Source organism: Phocoena sinus, chromosome 16 (assembly GCF_008692025.1).
Source record: "Phocoena sinus isolate mPhoSin1 chromosome 16, mPhoSin1.pri, whole genome shotgun sequence".
NCBI lineage: Eukaryota > Metazoa > Chordata > Mammalia > Artiodactyla > Phocoenidae > Phocoena > Phocoena sinus.
Genome location: NC_045778.1, coordinates 25,702,154 through 25,717,934, shown reverse-complemented (window position 1 = coordinate 25,717,934; position 15,781 = coordinate 25,702,154). Strand labels below are relative to the sequence as shown.

The 15,781-nt window shown below is 54.3% G+C and overlaps 1 protein-coding gene across 8 annotated transcripts; it reads right to left on the bottom strand.

Annotated features, from left to right (window-relative positions):
• Positions 1–110: 110 nt before the first annotated feature.
• Positions 111–14,461, bottom strand: ZSWIM8 (zinc finger SWIM-type containing 8). 8 transcript variants are annotated; one of them, XM_032607547.1, is made up of 26 exons: positions 13,734–14,251; positions 11,472–11,625; positions 11,131–11,225; positions 10,785–10,957; positions 10,502–10,609; positions 10,308–10,389; positions 10,067–10,187; positions 9,466–9,667; positions 9,142–9,317; positions 7,774–8,767; positions 6,883–7,014; positions 6,571–6,750; positions 6,285–6,468; positions 5,976–6,074; positions 5,255–5,379; positions 4,566–4,806; positions 4,309–4,467; positions 3,973–4,201; positions 3,506–3,795; positions 3,130–3,353; positions 2,128–2,622; positions 1,700–1,883; positions 1,420–1,596; positions 1,140–1,259; positions 708–886; positions 111–579 (listed from the first exon to the last, which is right to left on the bottom strand). In XM_032607547.1, exons 1-26 carry the CDS (start codon positions 13,939–13,941, stop codon positions 376–378), a joined length of 5,535 nt encoding a protein of 1,844 aa, XP_032463438.1. In that variant the 5' UTR covers positions 13,942–14,251; the 3' UTR covers positions 111–375. The 8 variants fall into 8 exon arrangements, with proteins under 8 accessions (XP_032463438.1, XP_032463433.1, XP_032463435.1 ...); XM_032607542.1 differs by having other exon boundaries at positions 112–579; positions 708–818; positions 13,734–14,461; XM_032607544.1 differs by having other exon boundaries at positions 112–579; positions 708–818; positions 1,724–1,883; positions 13,734–14,460.
• Between the last annotated feature and the right edge of the window lie 1,320 nt (positions 14,462–15,781).

Sequence of the window (15,781 nt, the reverse complement as noted above, 5' to 3'; positions counted from 1 at the left end):
GCCTCACTGGAGTGGGAGAAACCTAGAATAAAAGCAAGTATCAAGATTTTCCTCTGCCCCAGTTCAAGGTTCATCCACACATGGAGGGAAAGAAGGGAAAGGCCCAGGCAGACGAGAGTAAAAAAGAAGTTTATATATTTATAAATGCCAAATAAATACCAGAGGCCACCCAACGCCCCCTCCCAGACAGGGCTGTCTCCCCCAACCCTAGGCTTCTAGGATCTGAGACATCTTGGCCCCAAGAACAGCTGCCAGTCTGGGCTACCAGGGAACTGAGTGGGGATGATCTGTCCAGCCAAGATTCATTCCCCCTTTGTGAGGGGTCCCCATAGCCACAGGCCTGTGTCCCTGTATAGGGCCCTAGGGGGGCCAGACTCAGGGGGAGAAGGTGGTCATCTCGAGTGAGACCCGCTGCCACAGCTCCTTGGTCTGTTTGCTGCGCTTGAGATTCTGCAGGATGTCGTTGAACTGCATCATGCCCATGGGTGTCAGGCAGAAGGCGCTGCGAGCACTGCGGATCGCGTTCACAAAGTCGTCGTAGTCGGCAGGGGTCAGGTGAATCAAGCGGTGGTGGATGTACTGGAAGACGTGGGGAGGATAAGCCACTAAGCACAGAACCAGGCCCCTCCGCCCTGGCGTGCTGGGTGATCTGTTCCCTGCCTGCCCAGGAGGTGTTCCACCCTGCTCCATACTTCCTGGGTTATCACCTGCATGTATGCCTGCTGGCAGCGCTGCACCAGTTGGTGGAAGGCCGGGGCACGTAGGTGGTTGTGGGCATGAGCGGGGCTCAGCCGCTGCAGCGTCTCCATGACGATCTCCTGCAGCACAAACGGGCTCAGCACCCCCTTGGCTGCCCCCACACAGAACTGGTGCACGTAGTTCACTCCTGGGGGGCAGGGGGAGGGGCATGAGACGGGGGTGGCCACCTCTGCCCTAGGGACCCAACTTTAATCTCAGCTCTGGCCTGGCAGAGAGCCTCCCTCCACCCCAGGAGCTGAGGTAGCCCCCCGCCCCTCGCGCACGCACACATACCCGACCAAGGCCTCAACTCTGAGCAAGAGCTAGGAAGGAGGTCTGGGATGGGAAGGTGGGGGGAGCAGGTGAGGGCGGACAATGGTCCTGGGGAGGGGAGGTGTTACCCAGCTTTGCTGCCAGCCCCAGCAACCATTTGACATCATCAGTGTAGGGGGGGGAGCGGGAGAAGTTGTTGGGGTGATCATTGTGTGCCCGGCGACCCAGCATCTCCAGTGCCAGCATCCCTGGGAGAAAAGGGTGGGCACGTGGTGAGGGTGCGTCCTCCACCCTCTACCTCAGCCTCGTACCTGACCCCACAGTAAACCAATTAAGAGGTATGGTGGGGAGGGGTCACGGAAGAGCCTCTGGCTGCAGGTGGGGGCACAGGAAGGGCCCTCCTCTCACCGACACGGTAGGCGGCGTGCAGGTGGTGTAGGCTGTGCGGGTTGACAGGCTGACTGTGAGTCTCCTCCTCGGGTGGTGGAAAACCCCCGCTCACCAGAGGGCTGGGCTGTGTGGGCAGGGCAGGCAGTGAGGCACCCTGGATGGCCGGAAACGTGGAAGCTGGATGGACACTGCTCACTGAGGGTGGGATGAAAGCCACATGAGGAACTCAGAGCCCAGAGAGGGACAGAGAGGATTCCCTCCCCCCGTCCCCTGCCCGGTGTGCCTCCCCTCCATTCACCTGTTCCCTGTCCCCACAACTCACAGGCCACACTGGTGGGCAGTGGGAGCCCTGGCTCTGTGTGGTAGGGATGTACTGTGATGGGTGCCATGGAAGGGACGGGGAAAGACACAGCAGTGGCGGCAAGTGAGGGGGGAGTCACCGAGTAAGGGTACTGAGCCCCCAGGAATGCAGGATGCACACCCTCGAGGCGGGAAGAAAAAAAGGAAGATTCCAAATTATATTAGGATGTAGCTCTTCCCCGTTCATCCCACAGCTGGGTATCCTGCATTTCTTATCTTAGTTGGGCTGGGTCCCCCGACTCCCGCCACCTCACCAGGACTCTTGGACAGCGCTGTTATCCTCCCAGAGTACCCCACTCCAACCCCCCCGTGAACTCCCAATGTGCTCCCACATGCCCAGTCTCCAGTAGAACATTGCATACTCACCTGTGGGTATGCAGAGCTGGGCACAGGGAAGACGGCAGGCCGGGGCATATGAGGCATGGGGTGGGCGGGGTGAGCTGGGTGGGTGAGGTATTGAGGGCTGCAGGGCAGGTGGGGCTGTAGAGCAGTGTAGGGGTGCAGGCCAGGGGAATGACCATGCCCCAGTCCTGGACCCGGATATAAACTGGACCCCACCGAGATGACTGGCACCACTGTGGCTGCTGTCACTGCTGCTGCCGCCGCCGCCGCCACTGTAACCGGCTCAGTCCCTGGGACCCCCCTGCCCTCAGGCAGCCCCCGCCCAGCCTCCCCAGCTGCCCTGATCCCACTGGCACTACAGCTTGTAGCCCCTTCACGGGCTGTGGATGAGCCACCTGCTGTTTGCTCATATAGCCAGAACCACTGGTGAGCAACCTCAAACAACACTTCGGGGTATACGCCCCCACCCTTAGCCGCCTCTTCCACTGCCATGCAGGCCTTCTCCAACATCAGGTTATCCTGGAAGGGAGGGGCAAAGAGGGTTAAGGGGGAAGGGCTTTACTCAGGGACAGTTCTAGATGACATTCCAATGTCTCCCTCAGAGTTGGCTGGTTCCTGGGGAGGCATCTAAGGTCAGGGCCAGTGCCCAGAGTCAGTGTCAGAGCAGTGAATGCTTCACACAATGAACAAACACTTGTTGACCAGTCCCAGTTCCAAACTAATTTAACTCCTCCCAGCCAAGTCCCATCATCTCCCTGAGGCTTCCCCTAAGGACTCCATCCTGGTGATCATCTTGGTCCCTAGACTATAGGCCACATTTCCTTACCTATGAAACACGAATAATCCTGTTCTCAGAGTTGTAAGGTAAAGGATGTAATAGATGTGAAAGCACATTACTATGTCAAGTGTCACCATGAGAGGACCAACTGGATAGTTTGTGAACTCCAGGATATGGGAATCAGGAGCTGGACCCAACCTCCCTGCCCAGATGCCCCAAAGCAGGTCCGCAATTGCCTGTAAAAATACCTGCTCCTTGCACTGCACCAGGGCCCGCTGGATCTCATTGGGGTTCAACGCATGGGCATGAGGCAGGCAGCTTAGGGCTAGTTCCGCCGCTGCCCTCACCATATTGGAGTCTCGTGCCCGTGATGCCCTGTCAGCCAGGGATGCAACCTCAGGGGGTGTCAGGTGCCCATCCCAGCATTCTACCAGTATAGTCAGGGCTGCGCTGCCAATCTCCATTGCCTGGCCTTCAGGAAAAGGAGAGAAAAGCAGAGTGGGGTTAGCACGGGCAATGGGAATGGGAATGGCATCTCTCCTATCAGGTCAGTAACTCCACAAAGATATGACATCATCATCAATTAATCCCCTTCCCATACCCAAATCAACATGCTGGATTTACCTGTAATCCAGGAAACGTGGGAAGAGTAAGTACGTGAGAGCCAGTTGGGAGAAACAAAGTTGTGCAGGCCAAGGGCATAAAGCCCAATCTCGAAGGCGCAAAGGTGCAGGTTACGGTGAGGACCCTGGTGGCCCCCTGAGGAAGATGGATGTGTGAAAATGGAAGTGCTGCTGTTGCCCCCTGCCTTGATCAGCACCGTCTTCGCCAGCTCGAAGTAGAAGTGTGCAGCTGCCTCTGACGGCTGATTGGGTACATGGGGGGCATGACTCTCAGGACGGCGGCCCTTGTACCTGAAGGGGCAATGGGGTAGGGACAGGGATTGGGGTTTCTCTGAGGTGGGCGTCCAGGTAGGTTGGAAAAGACCAGGGTAAGTGAGGATGCTGACGGAGACAACAGTTGGATTACACTAGGGATGTGGCTCTCGGGGTGGGCCAGGTCAGAAGACAAGGATGTTTTTTCCCACTGACCTGCCAACTTCAACTGTCTTCGCCCGGGCCCCTCCACTGGCACTGGCCCGGCGACTTCCACTGGAGGACGAGGAGCCAAGGGAGTCTGAGGAAGAGCTGCTAATGCTATCGCTGTCCTGTCCTCGGCCCCAGGAGGTAGGGGCCCAGCCCCCTCGAAGTGGCCTCCGGCTTAAGGTTGGGGAGCTATCCGACGTCGTTTCAGGGGCACTGCTGTCAATGCTGGCCATGCCTAACCCCCCGCCCAAGACAAGACAGTCTCAGAAGTCAGAAGCTCCAGAATTCAGACTCCAACCTTCAGGAATATCCTTCCCTCCATGTCATCCCGTGGGTTGTTACCTGTGTGCTTCTTCTTAGGCCGCCCTGGTGAGCCCCAGCCCCGTCCATTGTAGCCTCCACGGCTGCCAAGAGCCAAGCGGCTGGGGACCTTTCCCTCTGGTCTTGGGGTCAAAGCTGCCTCAGATGGGAGACCCTCACAGGGGGAATGTGGGGAACTCTCTGCGTAGGGAAGACAGGACATTGGGATGAGCCTGGGAAAGGGGGGCCCAACACAGCTCCATACCACACATCCCCCCTGCCCAGTGCCCCCACCTCACCAGGCACATTCTTCTCTGTGAAGCCCTCAGTGGGGCCTGGCCCAGCCCCTGCCACACTCCCTGGCTGAGCAGGCCCTGCAGAGCCTGAGGTCAGAGGTTGCAGGGCCCCTGGAGCAGATGGGCCCCCATGCTTTGAAGGAGACCTCTGGCTGGCTGTGGCCGGGCGGCTAGATGAGTAGAACGAACTCAGTGTCTGTGGTTTATGCGTCTGGCTCTCTCGATCCAAGAGTTTGTCTAAGATCTGAAAGACAGAGAAGCGGTGACTGGATGCCCTTTATCTCCTGACTTCTATTACTTTTCTTTCTCCTTGAAACAGCTTAATACTTCCTCCTCAGGAAGACTTTCCCAGTTCTAACCACAGGAGAACCTGCTGGAAGACAGGGGCTGGCTTACATATCTTGGTATCCCCTATAACATTTACCACAGGACTAAGTATATTGATATTCAATATATATTGAAATAAATGAATGAATGAACGACTTTATGCCCCCTGTTTCTCTTCTTCCACCCCAAGCCCAAGCATTCCTATAAGAACCATTGGTCTCTCACGTTCTTTACGAGGTGTTCCCAAGATTCCCCCGGTATCTCCTGTAGGTAGAATAGCCCTTCCATTATACTAGAAACCCCTGAGAAAGGTGATAAAATTTGCTCTCTCTGCCTGTCGAAATCCCAGTACCTCAACCCCTTACCTTTTTGAGTTTGGCCTGGTCGTCTTTGTAAGTGATCATTAGTGCCAGGGCCAGGTCACCCTTCTCCCGACGTGTGCCTTCACATAGCAGGGGATGCTCCGCCTCACTCACTGTTGTCTTCATGCCTGTGAGAAAGAGGCGCTCATGGGGTTTGTGAGTAGCCATAACTTGCAAGACAGCCAAGGGTAAACAGGCCAGGGCTCCCCAGCCACTAGCATGTGAAGTAAGGAGTTCTCCTGGTCCAACCCACCTTCCCTATGGAAGGTGCCCACTGCCTAATACATCCGGCCTAAGCTCTGGTCTGCTTTTTAAGACCTTCATAATTTGGCCTTCTCTATCACCCCAACATATCCATCACTTCAGGGAAGTTGGGCTCCCCACTCTCATGAAGACTTGATTGCCCCTGTGTCTTTATTCACAGTGTTTTGTCCCCCTACCTAGAACTTAACTGATCTTTTAACCCATATTCAATACTCTATCCCCTTCCTAAGGCCTTTCCCTAGAGTCCTGTTTTGCTGTCCTTATAACACCGAACATTCATAGCCCACGTTTTTGCCCTCAATTCTTCAGTCTCGTAGGCACTATGTGTCATGGCACATACATGTCATGCTGGCTTTCCCCTTACCATAGAGCCCCTTCAGAAGAGGGCTCACGTCTCATGCACTTCAAGGCCTGGGCCAGGCTTAGCTCACAGACGTGCTCAAGACACTGACAGACTCACCCAAGGCAGCAACTGCTGCTTCAAATCCCAGCTCCTCATCCCCAGGCATCTCGTTGTTCCAGTTGCGACTTGGGGGCCGGGAACCCGTGGGAGAAACCACTGGATAAAATTTGGGGTAAGTTAAGAAGACAGAAGTAGCATGGGACAGAATGAAAAGGGAAGAAACCCAAGACACTCATCATTCCAGATCCTTCCATGAAGCTGCCCGATGCTTCTTACAGGCGATTCAGAGCCTTGGGGCTCTTGGTTTCTCTTTAGAGAAAGCTACCCCTGCCCCAGTTCCCCTTTCTGTAGTGTCAGGCATCATACCTGGAGTACAGAGAACATCAAAGATGAAACTGGCCAACATGAGAGGCAAAACAGGCCGATAATCACAGAGTGTCCCCTCCCGAAGCTCCTCTGCCCGGCAGCGCACAGTACTCATCTCACTCGGACCCAGAGGAATCTTCTTGAGCAGGGCGGCCACCTCAGACTCCTGATATGCCAGCTTCACCTGAGGGCATAGGGAGGAACTAAGACCTCAATCACCCCAATGGAGATCAAGGTGTGAGTCTCTGAGGAGATGGCAGGGCAAGACTCAGATAGAACTTCTGACCTCCAAGGCCTTGGTGGAAGCTGGGGGCCGCTGTAGCTCCAAGGCAAACATGCCCACTCGGAAGGCCAGGTTGTGGTGCTCTGGGCGCTCACTTAGCACTGTTAACAGGAAGGCCGCCTTGGTCAGGGTGTTGGTAGCCACCCAGGTCTGACGGCTCGTAGAAACCTTGTTCTTCTTGCCCTAAAGAGGGAAGCACAAGGAGGCAGGCAGATGAGTCTGACTCGCCTTGGTGGAGGGAGGAGACTCTAGCCTGGGGTGGGGCGTGGGAGAGGGTTATGGGTAACTGGGGAGGGAGGGGGGATTCTCTCTCACCTTGGCAGGGGGCGGCTCTACCTTGAGGTCAGGTGGGTTGGCTAGCAAGTCCTGGGCAAGCTCCACGGTGAGGCGGGAGGCCTCACTGCTATAGCCGTGAGCATGCAAGGCCTCAGCACAGGCAAATAATATCTGGAAAGAGGACATGGGCACCAAACATGCTGCAGAACACCACACTCACTCATGCAGCAAATATCCCATGAGCACTTGCTATACACTGGGCCCTATGCTAGTCCTGGGTATACCACAGAGACTCACAGCACATTAGAGAAACAGACACATAAACACACAAACAGGTGTGAAGCTGGCTACTACTGGGAAAGGTCCAGAGGGGAGCAGATGGGCAGGATACCTCAATGGGACTTGGGGCAGAGGGGCAGTCTCAGGGAAGACCTCCTAGAGGACATGATCTCTAAGATCTCTGAGGCCTGAAGAAGAAACAGGGGCTAACCAGGTAAGATGAGGTAAGAATATTCCAGACAGAAAGGCCAATCCGTACAAAACTATGGATGTAAGAGAGAGCATGGCAAGCTACGGGAACGGCTCAACTGAGTGTAGTATAACTGACATAGTAGCTAGATGAGGCTGGAGAAGCAGGCAAAGTTCAGAACAAGTGAAGCCTCATAGGTCATGCCAAGGACCTTCATCTTCACCCTAAGGGTAATGGGAAACCACTGAAGAGTTTTAAGCAGCAGAGTGACAAAATTATACATTCCAGGAAGATCAACATGGAGAGAAGAGAATGGACTGCAGGCAGCGAGGCCAGTTAGGAGCCTGCTGCAGGATTCTAACAGTCACACAACAGTCCTGTCAATCGCAACCAGAGGCAGGTGGTCCCTCTCCCAGCTACGGCTAAGAGGCACCCTCAGAGTCCCCTCCAAGCCCCCTCACCTCCATGCGGCTCTCCTGTTCCAGTGGCTTCAGTCCGGCAAACAGGTCGTGTTCCTCCCCAGCCCCGCCCTCAGCCTTCTCTTCCTCGCCCCCAGCACCATCCTGGGCATTCAGATAATACGCCTGGTAGTCATCCTCCTCCTCTCCAACCGCAGGGGCTGCCTCTTTGGTTTTAGGGAGCCCATTGCCACTCTCATCTGTGGAAGCGAGGTCGTCCCGGGTACAAAGCTCCCTGGGCAGTAGGCCAGGGGGGCCAGCAGAGGCTGTGGAAGGCTCAGGCCCTTCTGAGAAGTACACGCCACCATCTTCTTCATAAGTATCTGGAGGTTCAGGAAGGAAGGTAGAAGGGCCTCGGGAGCCACCAGGGTGAGGGCAGGGTGGTGGGCTCTCCGGGAATCCACCAAAGGTGCTGGCCTCTGCACCCAGGGCCAGGCTGCTATCATCCAGGCTCATCTCAGCCAGATCCGGCTCCAGGGAGCTGTCTTCACTGCTCAGCCGTCGCTTGCTCCCGCTGCCTGCTGAGCCCTTGCCCCCACTGCCAGCCCCCCCCAATGCTTTGGCTTTGCCCCCACCTGGACCCATCTTATGCAGAGCCTTATCTCCCCCCTCGGCCGAGAGGCGGCGGGGACCCCGCTGCGATGAGAGGACCCCCTCACCCAATCCCTTGCGCTTGGCCCCAGGCTCCTTGGGCCGCACAGCTGGCTCGGCAGGAAGAGGGCGGGGCCGCTCCCGGGATTCTTCCAGGCCCCCGGATCGGGAGGCACCTGGCCGAGGGGGCAGGGCTCGGGCCCAGCACAGGGCCAGCTTCCTGTCAGTGGCACTGTAGGTGACACCGGGAAGGGGGTAGGCCTCTTCCCAGTTGAAGTAGCAGGCCTCCACCGCCGGCCGGAAGCCAGGGAAGAGCCGCTCCAGGGTCTTCTTGTGCTGTCCCCGCTTCACGTTCTCAATCACCTTCAGCTGCCACTGGCGCAGCTGCACACACAGCTCCCGGCGCCTGTGGGAACAAAGCGGGGGCCAGGAGGGCTTGTGGGGCCTACACTGCGCCGAGCAGGGATGGGAGGAAACGGGGAGATGGTATTCCCCGGAAGCGGGGCACAGGGAAGGACCCCAGGAAGCGCTTCTTGAGCCAGCCCCATAGACATCACTCGAATACTCAGGGATTTGGGAAAGTGGGTTATTTAGAGGAGGGATGGAAGAAAGCCTCTCAGGAAAAGAACTCATAAATCACTGGAAACCCTAATGCTCAGCACCTCCCATTTCCCTAGGACTAGAAAAATGGTACGTGTGTCTATGTACAGGAGATGAGGGCTCGGTCTGTCCAGGGCTGGCCCCATCTCCCGGCGGTGGTGAGCCTTGGGGGAGACTCACCGCTGGGGGCTGAGCGCAGGGTCCAGCACAGCCAGCCTCCACAGTGTGACCATCTCGTCACACATGCTGGCGCATGCGTGGGCCGCCACCTCTGACTGCCCGTTGCTGCGGCCTGTGTGCCCACTGGCGCTGCTGTGTGAGGCTGAGGTGCGCACGCTGTACCACCAGCCTGTTATCTGGAAACAAAGAGGACTCTGAGATGAGCCTAACAACTTAGAGGAAGACAGAGGAGCCCCACGCAGTGTCCCTGTCAGCAAGAGGGGAGTGCGGTTAAGGGAGGGAGAGGATGAGCCAGCACGGGCCTCCCCAGCTCTGCGGGATTACCTGTTCGTAGGTGAGGCACTGGTCGGTGAGGATTTCCAACAAGGGGGCAGCATTGCTGTCCCTCCGCTTGAACATCTCCCGCACGATGCTAAGCAAGTTCCAGACTCCCTCTGGCTCGCGGCCCCTCAGTGGGCGCAGCAGACATGCCCATTCAGCAGCAGCCGGAGGCTCCGTGGAAGACAGATACATGGAGTTCACATCACTGTGAAAGTCGCAGAGTGGAAAATGATGACCCTAAGATGGGGCTGAATAAAGCAGGTGAAAGAGCAACAGGACTTTGACACAAAAGGGGTCAAAATACAGAGTACAGGGGAAAAAGTATGACCCAGACAAAAATTCTTAATCGCCCTCTGCCTCAGTTTCCCAATCGCTGAAAGGAAGCAAAATAACTCCTGCTCTACCTAAGGACAGACCACTCTGTGACTACATAAAATTATCATCACCCACTGATTTCACTAGTAACATGTCGTATGCGCCAGGCAGTGTACTGAGTGGGGGGGGGAGTGGGAGAGGTATGCATTACTAAAACAAAGAAACTGGCCATGGCCCGAGGGATGTGCCCCTCCCACCATAGACACAGGCATGAAGAGATCCTGTTTACCTGAACACCACAGGGGAGGGGCCACAGAACTTGTGCAGTGTCTTCTTGATGTTGTCAGTGAGTGTTGATTCATCCAAATACCAAGTACTCTGATCGGAGGCAGACGGCCCTGCTGTGGGGTCTGGGGGTGACAGGCAGTCCGTCACCTAGAGGTAGGAGCCTGGATTCGCCTTTAGTAAGTGGCGCTCTGCACCCCCAAGCTTGCTTTCTTCCTGCTGCCCTTCTTTCTCACCACACTCACCTGGGGCTCCACATACTGTATTGATGGCTGTTGACTGGGAGGAGAGGAGTTCATCCAGGAGACGCTGGGCTGTGGGCAGGATCTGAGGGGGAAAGGGACACAAAGGCAGAGGTGACCCAAGGAGGCCTGGGCCTAACAGGAAGGCTAATATGCAGCCCTGGACTAGTCAGAGAGGGTGTGTCAACCTCCCTCACCTGCTGAGGGAGCTCACTGATGAGGTACTGAGCAAACTTCTGCAGCTGGTCCCTCTGCAGTCGAGACAGGGACTCTGACACTGGGGCCCGCAGGCAGACTGCAGAAGCCTGAAGGGAACACCGAGAGAAATGAAACAATCTGGGAAAAGGCTTGCTGACATCGGAGCTGGGGACAGGGAGGCAGAGTAGGAGAGGAGAGGGGGCTCACATTGTGGCCAGGCATGCAGCAGAGAAGGGGGGGTGGAGCGGAGAATAGGGCCAGGATAAATTGGGAGGGCCTCACGTTGTGGATGCGGAAGAGACAGAGTGCCACGACGTGGGTGCACCATTTGGCCCCAGCCCCACAGGTGCAGCTGCAGGAAGTGACCCGGCAGCGGTCAAACATCACAGCCACGTTGTAGGCCCCTTTGGGGGGGACCATCTGAGGTGGCACCACTGTAGCACTCAGGTGGAACCCTGGGGAGAAACATAGGTATGGTCAGGGAGAGCCACCAAGACACAGGTCTCTGCCCTTGACCCTGGCCCTGCAGTTCTTCAGACAACCCGCTCCAGCTTCTTGCAGTAGTTTCTTAATTCTTAACACAGGGGGTGGAAGGAGCAGGAAGTACCAATTGGTGAGGGGCCCTTACCAATCTGCAGGGGGTCCTTCACAGCCCTCATGCGGAATAGCTGATCCCCTCGCTGGAACTCATCTGCACTGCCGTTGGCCAGGCAGGAATACAGTCTGGGAGTGAAGAAGAAGACATGGCCACAATGCAGCAAATACCGTTCCACAGACCCTGTCAGAGACCACCACGCCCCAGGCACTCTCCCCAGTGTCACATCGTGCTGGGGAAAATCCCAGGTACTCCCTGCCCTGGCTGCCTCCTTACCGCAGCCCCAAGTACGGTGCCCTTTGTTCCATAGGAAGCCCAGCGCACGGTGTGGAACATCAGGACCCCACTCCCCACCGTCAGTCCTTTAGCCTCACCGAATATCCTCTTCATTCTCAGGGAAGCTCCAAAAAGCAATTCGGAGTTGGAGCTGCTCAGGCACCGGGGGGTAAACTTTCTCCACCACTTCAAATGGGATATGAAACGCCACCTGTTTTGCTGACAGCTCCACCAGCGGGATCACCAGTCCATCTTTGGAAACAAAGGTTGAGGTAAGGGGAAAGAGGAGGGGAAACAAAAAGGGCCATGATTACTTGGCACCAATGCCAATGCCTCATCTTGATGCGCCCTCCCCCCTCCCCGCCTTCACTATGAAGGAAAGAGGACATCTGGATGAAAAACCAAGGGACCCTCCTGTGAGGATACACTAACCCTTAAGACTCCATCTGGGGAAGGGGAGCTAAACAATCCCCAGCCTACAGCCTGCTAGAAGATACCAGGGATATCCCAGAAACTCCTAGCCAAACAGGTGTATCCCAGGATCCTAGCAAGTAATGAGTTTCACCTGGCTTGGCATCTAATTTCCCATATACCTAGCACTTGAGATTCATATTACATTGTGTATATATCTCCCCTGGCATTCGCTTCTCTAAGTGCTTTTTTTTTTTTTACTGTCCCTTTCGTTTTTACTATCCCTTTTTTTTTTTTTTTTTTTTTTTTAACTATCCCTCTAAATGACTCCATGCCTCCATCTAAGGAGGGAAGATAGGCCAGAAGAGTTGAGAGGGACCTCCAGAAGCAAGAGAGAGTCTGCACTTTCTTTGGCACACCTGAGCCCTGGCTTCCCACAGTGGATGCCCTGGGGTGTGGGTTGGGGGTGGAGAGGTTACCCCGAGGGAACCTGGCTGTCACTCTTGGACTCACCTGGAGTAAGATGGAGCTACCATTCAAAGTTTCCCACACTGTTTTAATCAAAAAGCAGTGAAACGCAACAGACTGCATATCTCACCAAATTGCTAGTCAGATTAAAAGACATATAGAAAATAATGGTGCTGAAAGGAAACTTTCTAAAAAAAAAGTCAGTCTTCTTATTTTATAAATGAGCAACTGAAAAAGGGTAGGGTTGGCAGGGGAGGGGGGGAATGCCATGCTTTCCTAGATTTTAACCTGTTCATAAAGATACCAATATGCTGAAAATCTTCACCACCATCTTCAGTTACTTCCCTCAAAGTGAGGGAGCTCTAAGCCTACCCACACATGCAAATATGAAAGAAGCAAAGAGCCCATAGAAGACCCATAGCGAAACTACCTATGATGTGTGTGTGTGTACAGGGCATATGCTATCTCTCCAAATGAAGGTAAATATTACCACTCCTAAACAGTGACACATGTAAATTTCCCTCTGTCCCTAAGGGGTGCTGGAAATCTCTCCGGGGCCTTTTGGAAAACAGGACCTTAGCATGCCCAGAGTAGAATCACAAATTAAACCCCTCAACTGGTGAAAAATGTTCACTTCCAATGAAGCTCAAACTGTGCCTTGAGGAAGGCAAGAATGTGGTGAGTCATGAGTCTGCGGGGCTTCTGTTATCACTCTCTTCTCCATCTTCTTTAACAAAAGCAAAATTCTTCACAGCACTCATCAGAAAGACCCAAGGATGAAAGAAACTCAAGTGAAAAGCAAGAAGAGTGTTTCACGAGACTCGAGAGTCAAGTACGCACACTCTTCCCCAGGCCCCAGATGAAGGAAATCTAAGGCTTTAGTACAGTGGTCCCAGGCTTGGCTTCTGACAGATGTTCAATATGGCCAGGAACCAAGTCTCTGATCTAAACCTATGTGACACCCCTCTCGTAGGCCAGTTCACCTTCACTTTGCTCTGGGTGGAATTCCTTCTTGGTGCATCGGGGATCAGAGATCATCACCTTGAATCAAGAAGCTCCCAATACACTTTGCAATGGGGTGACACACCTCAAGTGGTCACTTCTTCACAATCTACCCCCTACCCACATTCTTTTCTATTTTCTGGCCTGCCTCAGGCTGAACTCGGTAAGTACTCCCAAGTCAAAGAGGGAATTCTTCTCCTTTACCCCATCTCTTACGGCAAATGAACCACAGAAGATCTACTTTCTGTCTTTAATCCTATCCAACCCAGAATTTCCCAGCCATCACTCCAACACACACACACACACACACACACACACACACAGGCAGGTGTGGAGAAGGCAGCCCCAGGAAGACCGGAAAAGCGAGTCCTGAACAGCTCCCGAGCAGGGACAGCTTGGGACAGCTCCCAAGCAAGGACAGCTCTCGAGCAAGGCCGGAGCAGGGCCTGCCCGCTCCCCTCCTTCCAGCTCATCCTCACCTCGCATTCTGGTACCGCCACTGCCACCTCCGCCACCGCCGCCAGTGGGGGAATTGGGCCCCGCTGACTGTTTGCGCCATCCCCGCCAGTTCTGGCAGAGGCTCTCGGCCTCGGAGATGAAAGAACAGAGCGAATCCTCCTCAAAGCGGTCCGAATCCTCGAAAGAGAAGCGCTCTCCGTCCTCCCACTCCGCGAACATCAGCTCCATGGGGCCCGCACCCCCCGGGGCCGGGTCCCCCCCCGCGGATCCGGGGCCTGGGCCGCCGGCCGGGGGCTGTGGGGAGGCCCGGGGCCTGAGGGGCGAGCCGGGGCTGGGGGTGGCCGGGGCGCTCAGGGCGGCCGTGCCGGGCAAGGATCTCAGGCCTGGGAGAGACACGGGACGGGGCCTTGCCCAACTGCGAGGTGTGAACGGGGATCGTGGCCAGTCTCCGAGATTCAAGGCCCGGACGAAGCGCTCGGAAGCCGGGGCCTCTTGGCGGCTGCGGCGCCGCCTCCCCCATCAGCTGATCTGAACTTCCGGCCGCGCCGGCCACCACCACTTCCGCCCTCGCGCGCCCAGGAACCCGAGCCGGTACGCGCGGGTATAAGGAACCTGTTTAATTGCTACATTTCCTGCTTTTTTTCCTCGAGCCCACCCCCAGATACCGTAAGAGGAAGCCAACCCCCAAAAATATTCGAAACGACTACAGATCCCAGCAATAACCCGGCGTCCATCATGTCCCGAAGAAATAAGCAGCCGCCACGCATATCGGGAGTTGTAGGCTGTCAAGAGACAAACACAGGAACCATTGGGTGGAGTTATTGTCCTAACTCCGGATAGGTCCCGGGGGCCGCATCACCTTCTGGGAATTGTAGTTCAGAAGCCTGCATTCCAGAAGACTTTTTAATGGGGTTTAATTGGCGAAGCAACAGGAAAAGGCGGCGTTTGATTTCAGGAGATGGTTGCACTGTTTGTCAGTGGGGCCTTTGAGTCCAGGGGTTCCTAGCCTTTTTCTGTGCCATGGGCCGTTTAACAGCCTGGTGAAGCCCCGAGACCCCCTTCGCAGATTGTTTATAAGTAAACAAAATAAAAGAATTACAAAGGAAACCTTTTATGTTGAAATACAATTATCAAAATTGTAAAACAAATTTGTAACATAGTACTTCTTTATTTATACATTAAATAAGATCCAGCAGCAAGTGTAATAACTACCATAATATTGAAGTGATGAATTTAAATATTGAGATACTGTGATTTCACATAGGTATTGCTAGTAATACTGTGGTTTGTTTCCCACCGCCCTAATTGAAATGCTCAATTTAAGTTGTGGTTAAAGATAAAATTTTTTTCTCATCCATATTCACAGACCTCTGACTGGGAGTCTATTGACTGTAGGTTAAGAACTTCCAAGGCTAGTCCAAAATGCCTAAGCACTGAGCTTCTTCCTAACAGCTTGCAGAACTAGGCAACTGCCCAGTGCTCCACCAATGGGGTATATGGACTATAGAAAGAGGTAACTGTGGGGGGGTCAAGGAGGCCCCTTCTTTATCTTAATAATTATCCCACAGGAGCTTTAAAACCCCCAATGATCCCTTTGTACATTTAAAGGGATGTATATGCTGTAAAGTATATAGAAAAGGTTAACTCAGTTATGCCTGGAAGGGCAGAGTATACATAAAATGCTATACAACTGTTCTAATATCAGGAGGTCACAAAAGTAAATGCCTTCAGCAGCTAGGCAGATAACTTAATGCGAGAAGTGAACAGGTGATACACAAAGAAGATAATTGCCAATTAAGTCTCAGTCTCATCATTTGGGAGAGTCCTGTGGCCATATCCCTGGAGAATGGAGACAAACGACAATCAGCTCTGCTTGATTAATCTTTATTTCCATGTGGGAATAAGAAACTACGGTTGCCAGATCTTTTGATTTTTTTTAAGAAAAGCTAAAAAGTTGGCTTTTTATGACATTTTTCCTATTTTTGAATGTGGCCAGCTAATTTAAAAACAAAATTTTAACTGTGTGGGCCAAATAAAATTCATCTGCAGTAACTTTGGGTCATCAGTT

Bases quoted from the DNA above. Each gene is read 5' to 3' on its own strand.
- ZSWIM8 (XM_032607549.1), bottom strand. From the start codon at position 13,941: ATGGAGCTGATGTTCGCGGAGTGGGAGGACGGAGAGCGCTTCTCTTTC. The intron at 8,768-9,141 runs GTGAGTCTCCCC...TTGTTCCCACAG, and splicing joins CCTGCGCTCAGCCCCCAGCG to GCGCCGGGAGCTGTGTGTGC. The intron at 2,623-3,129 runs GTATTTTTACAG...CCTCCCTTCCAG, and splicing joins TGGTGCAGTGCAAGGAGCAG to GATAACCTGATGTTGGAGAA.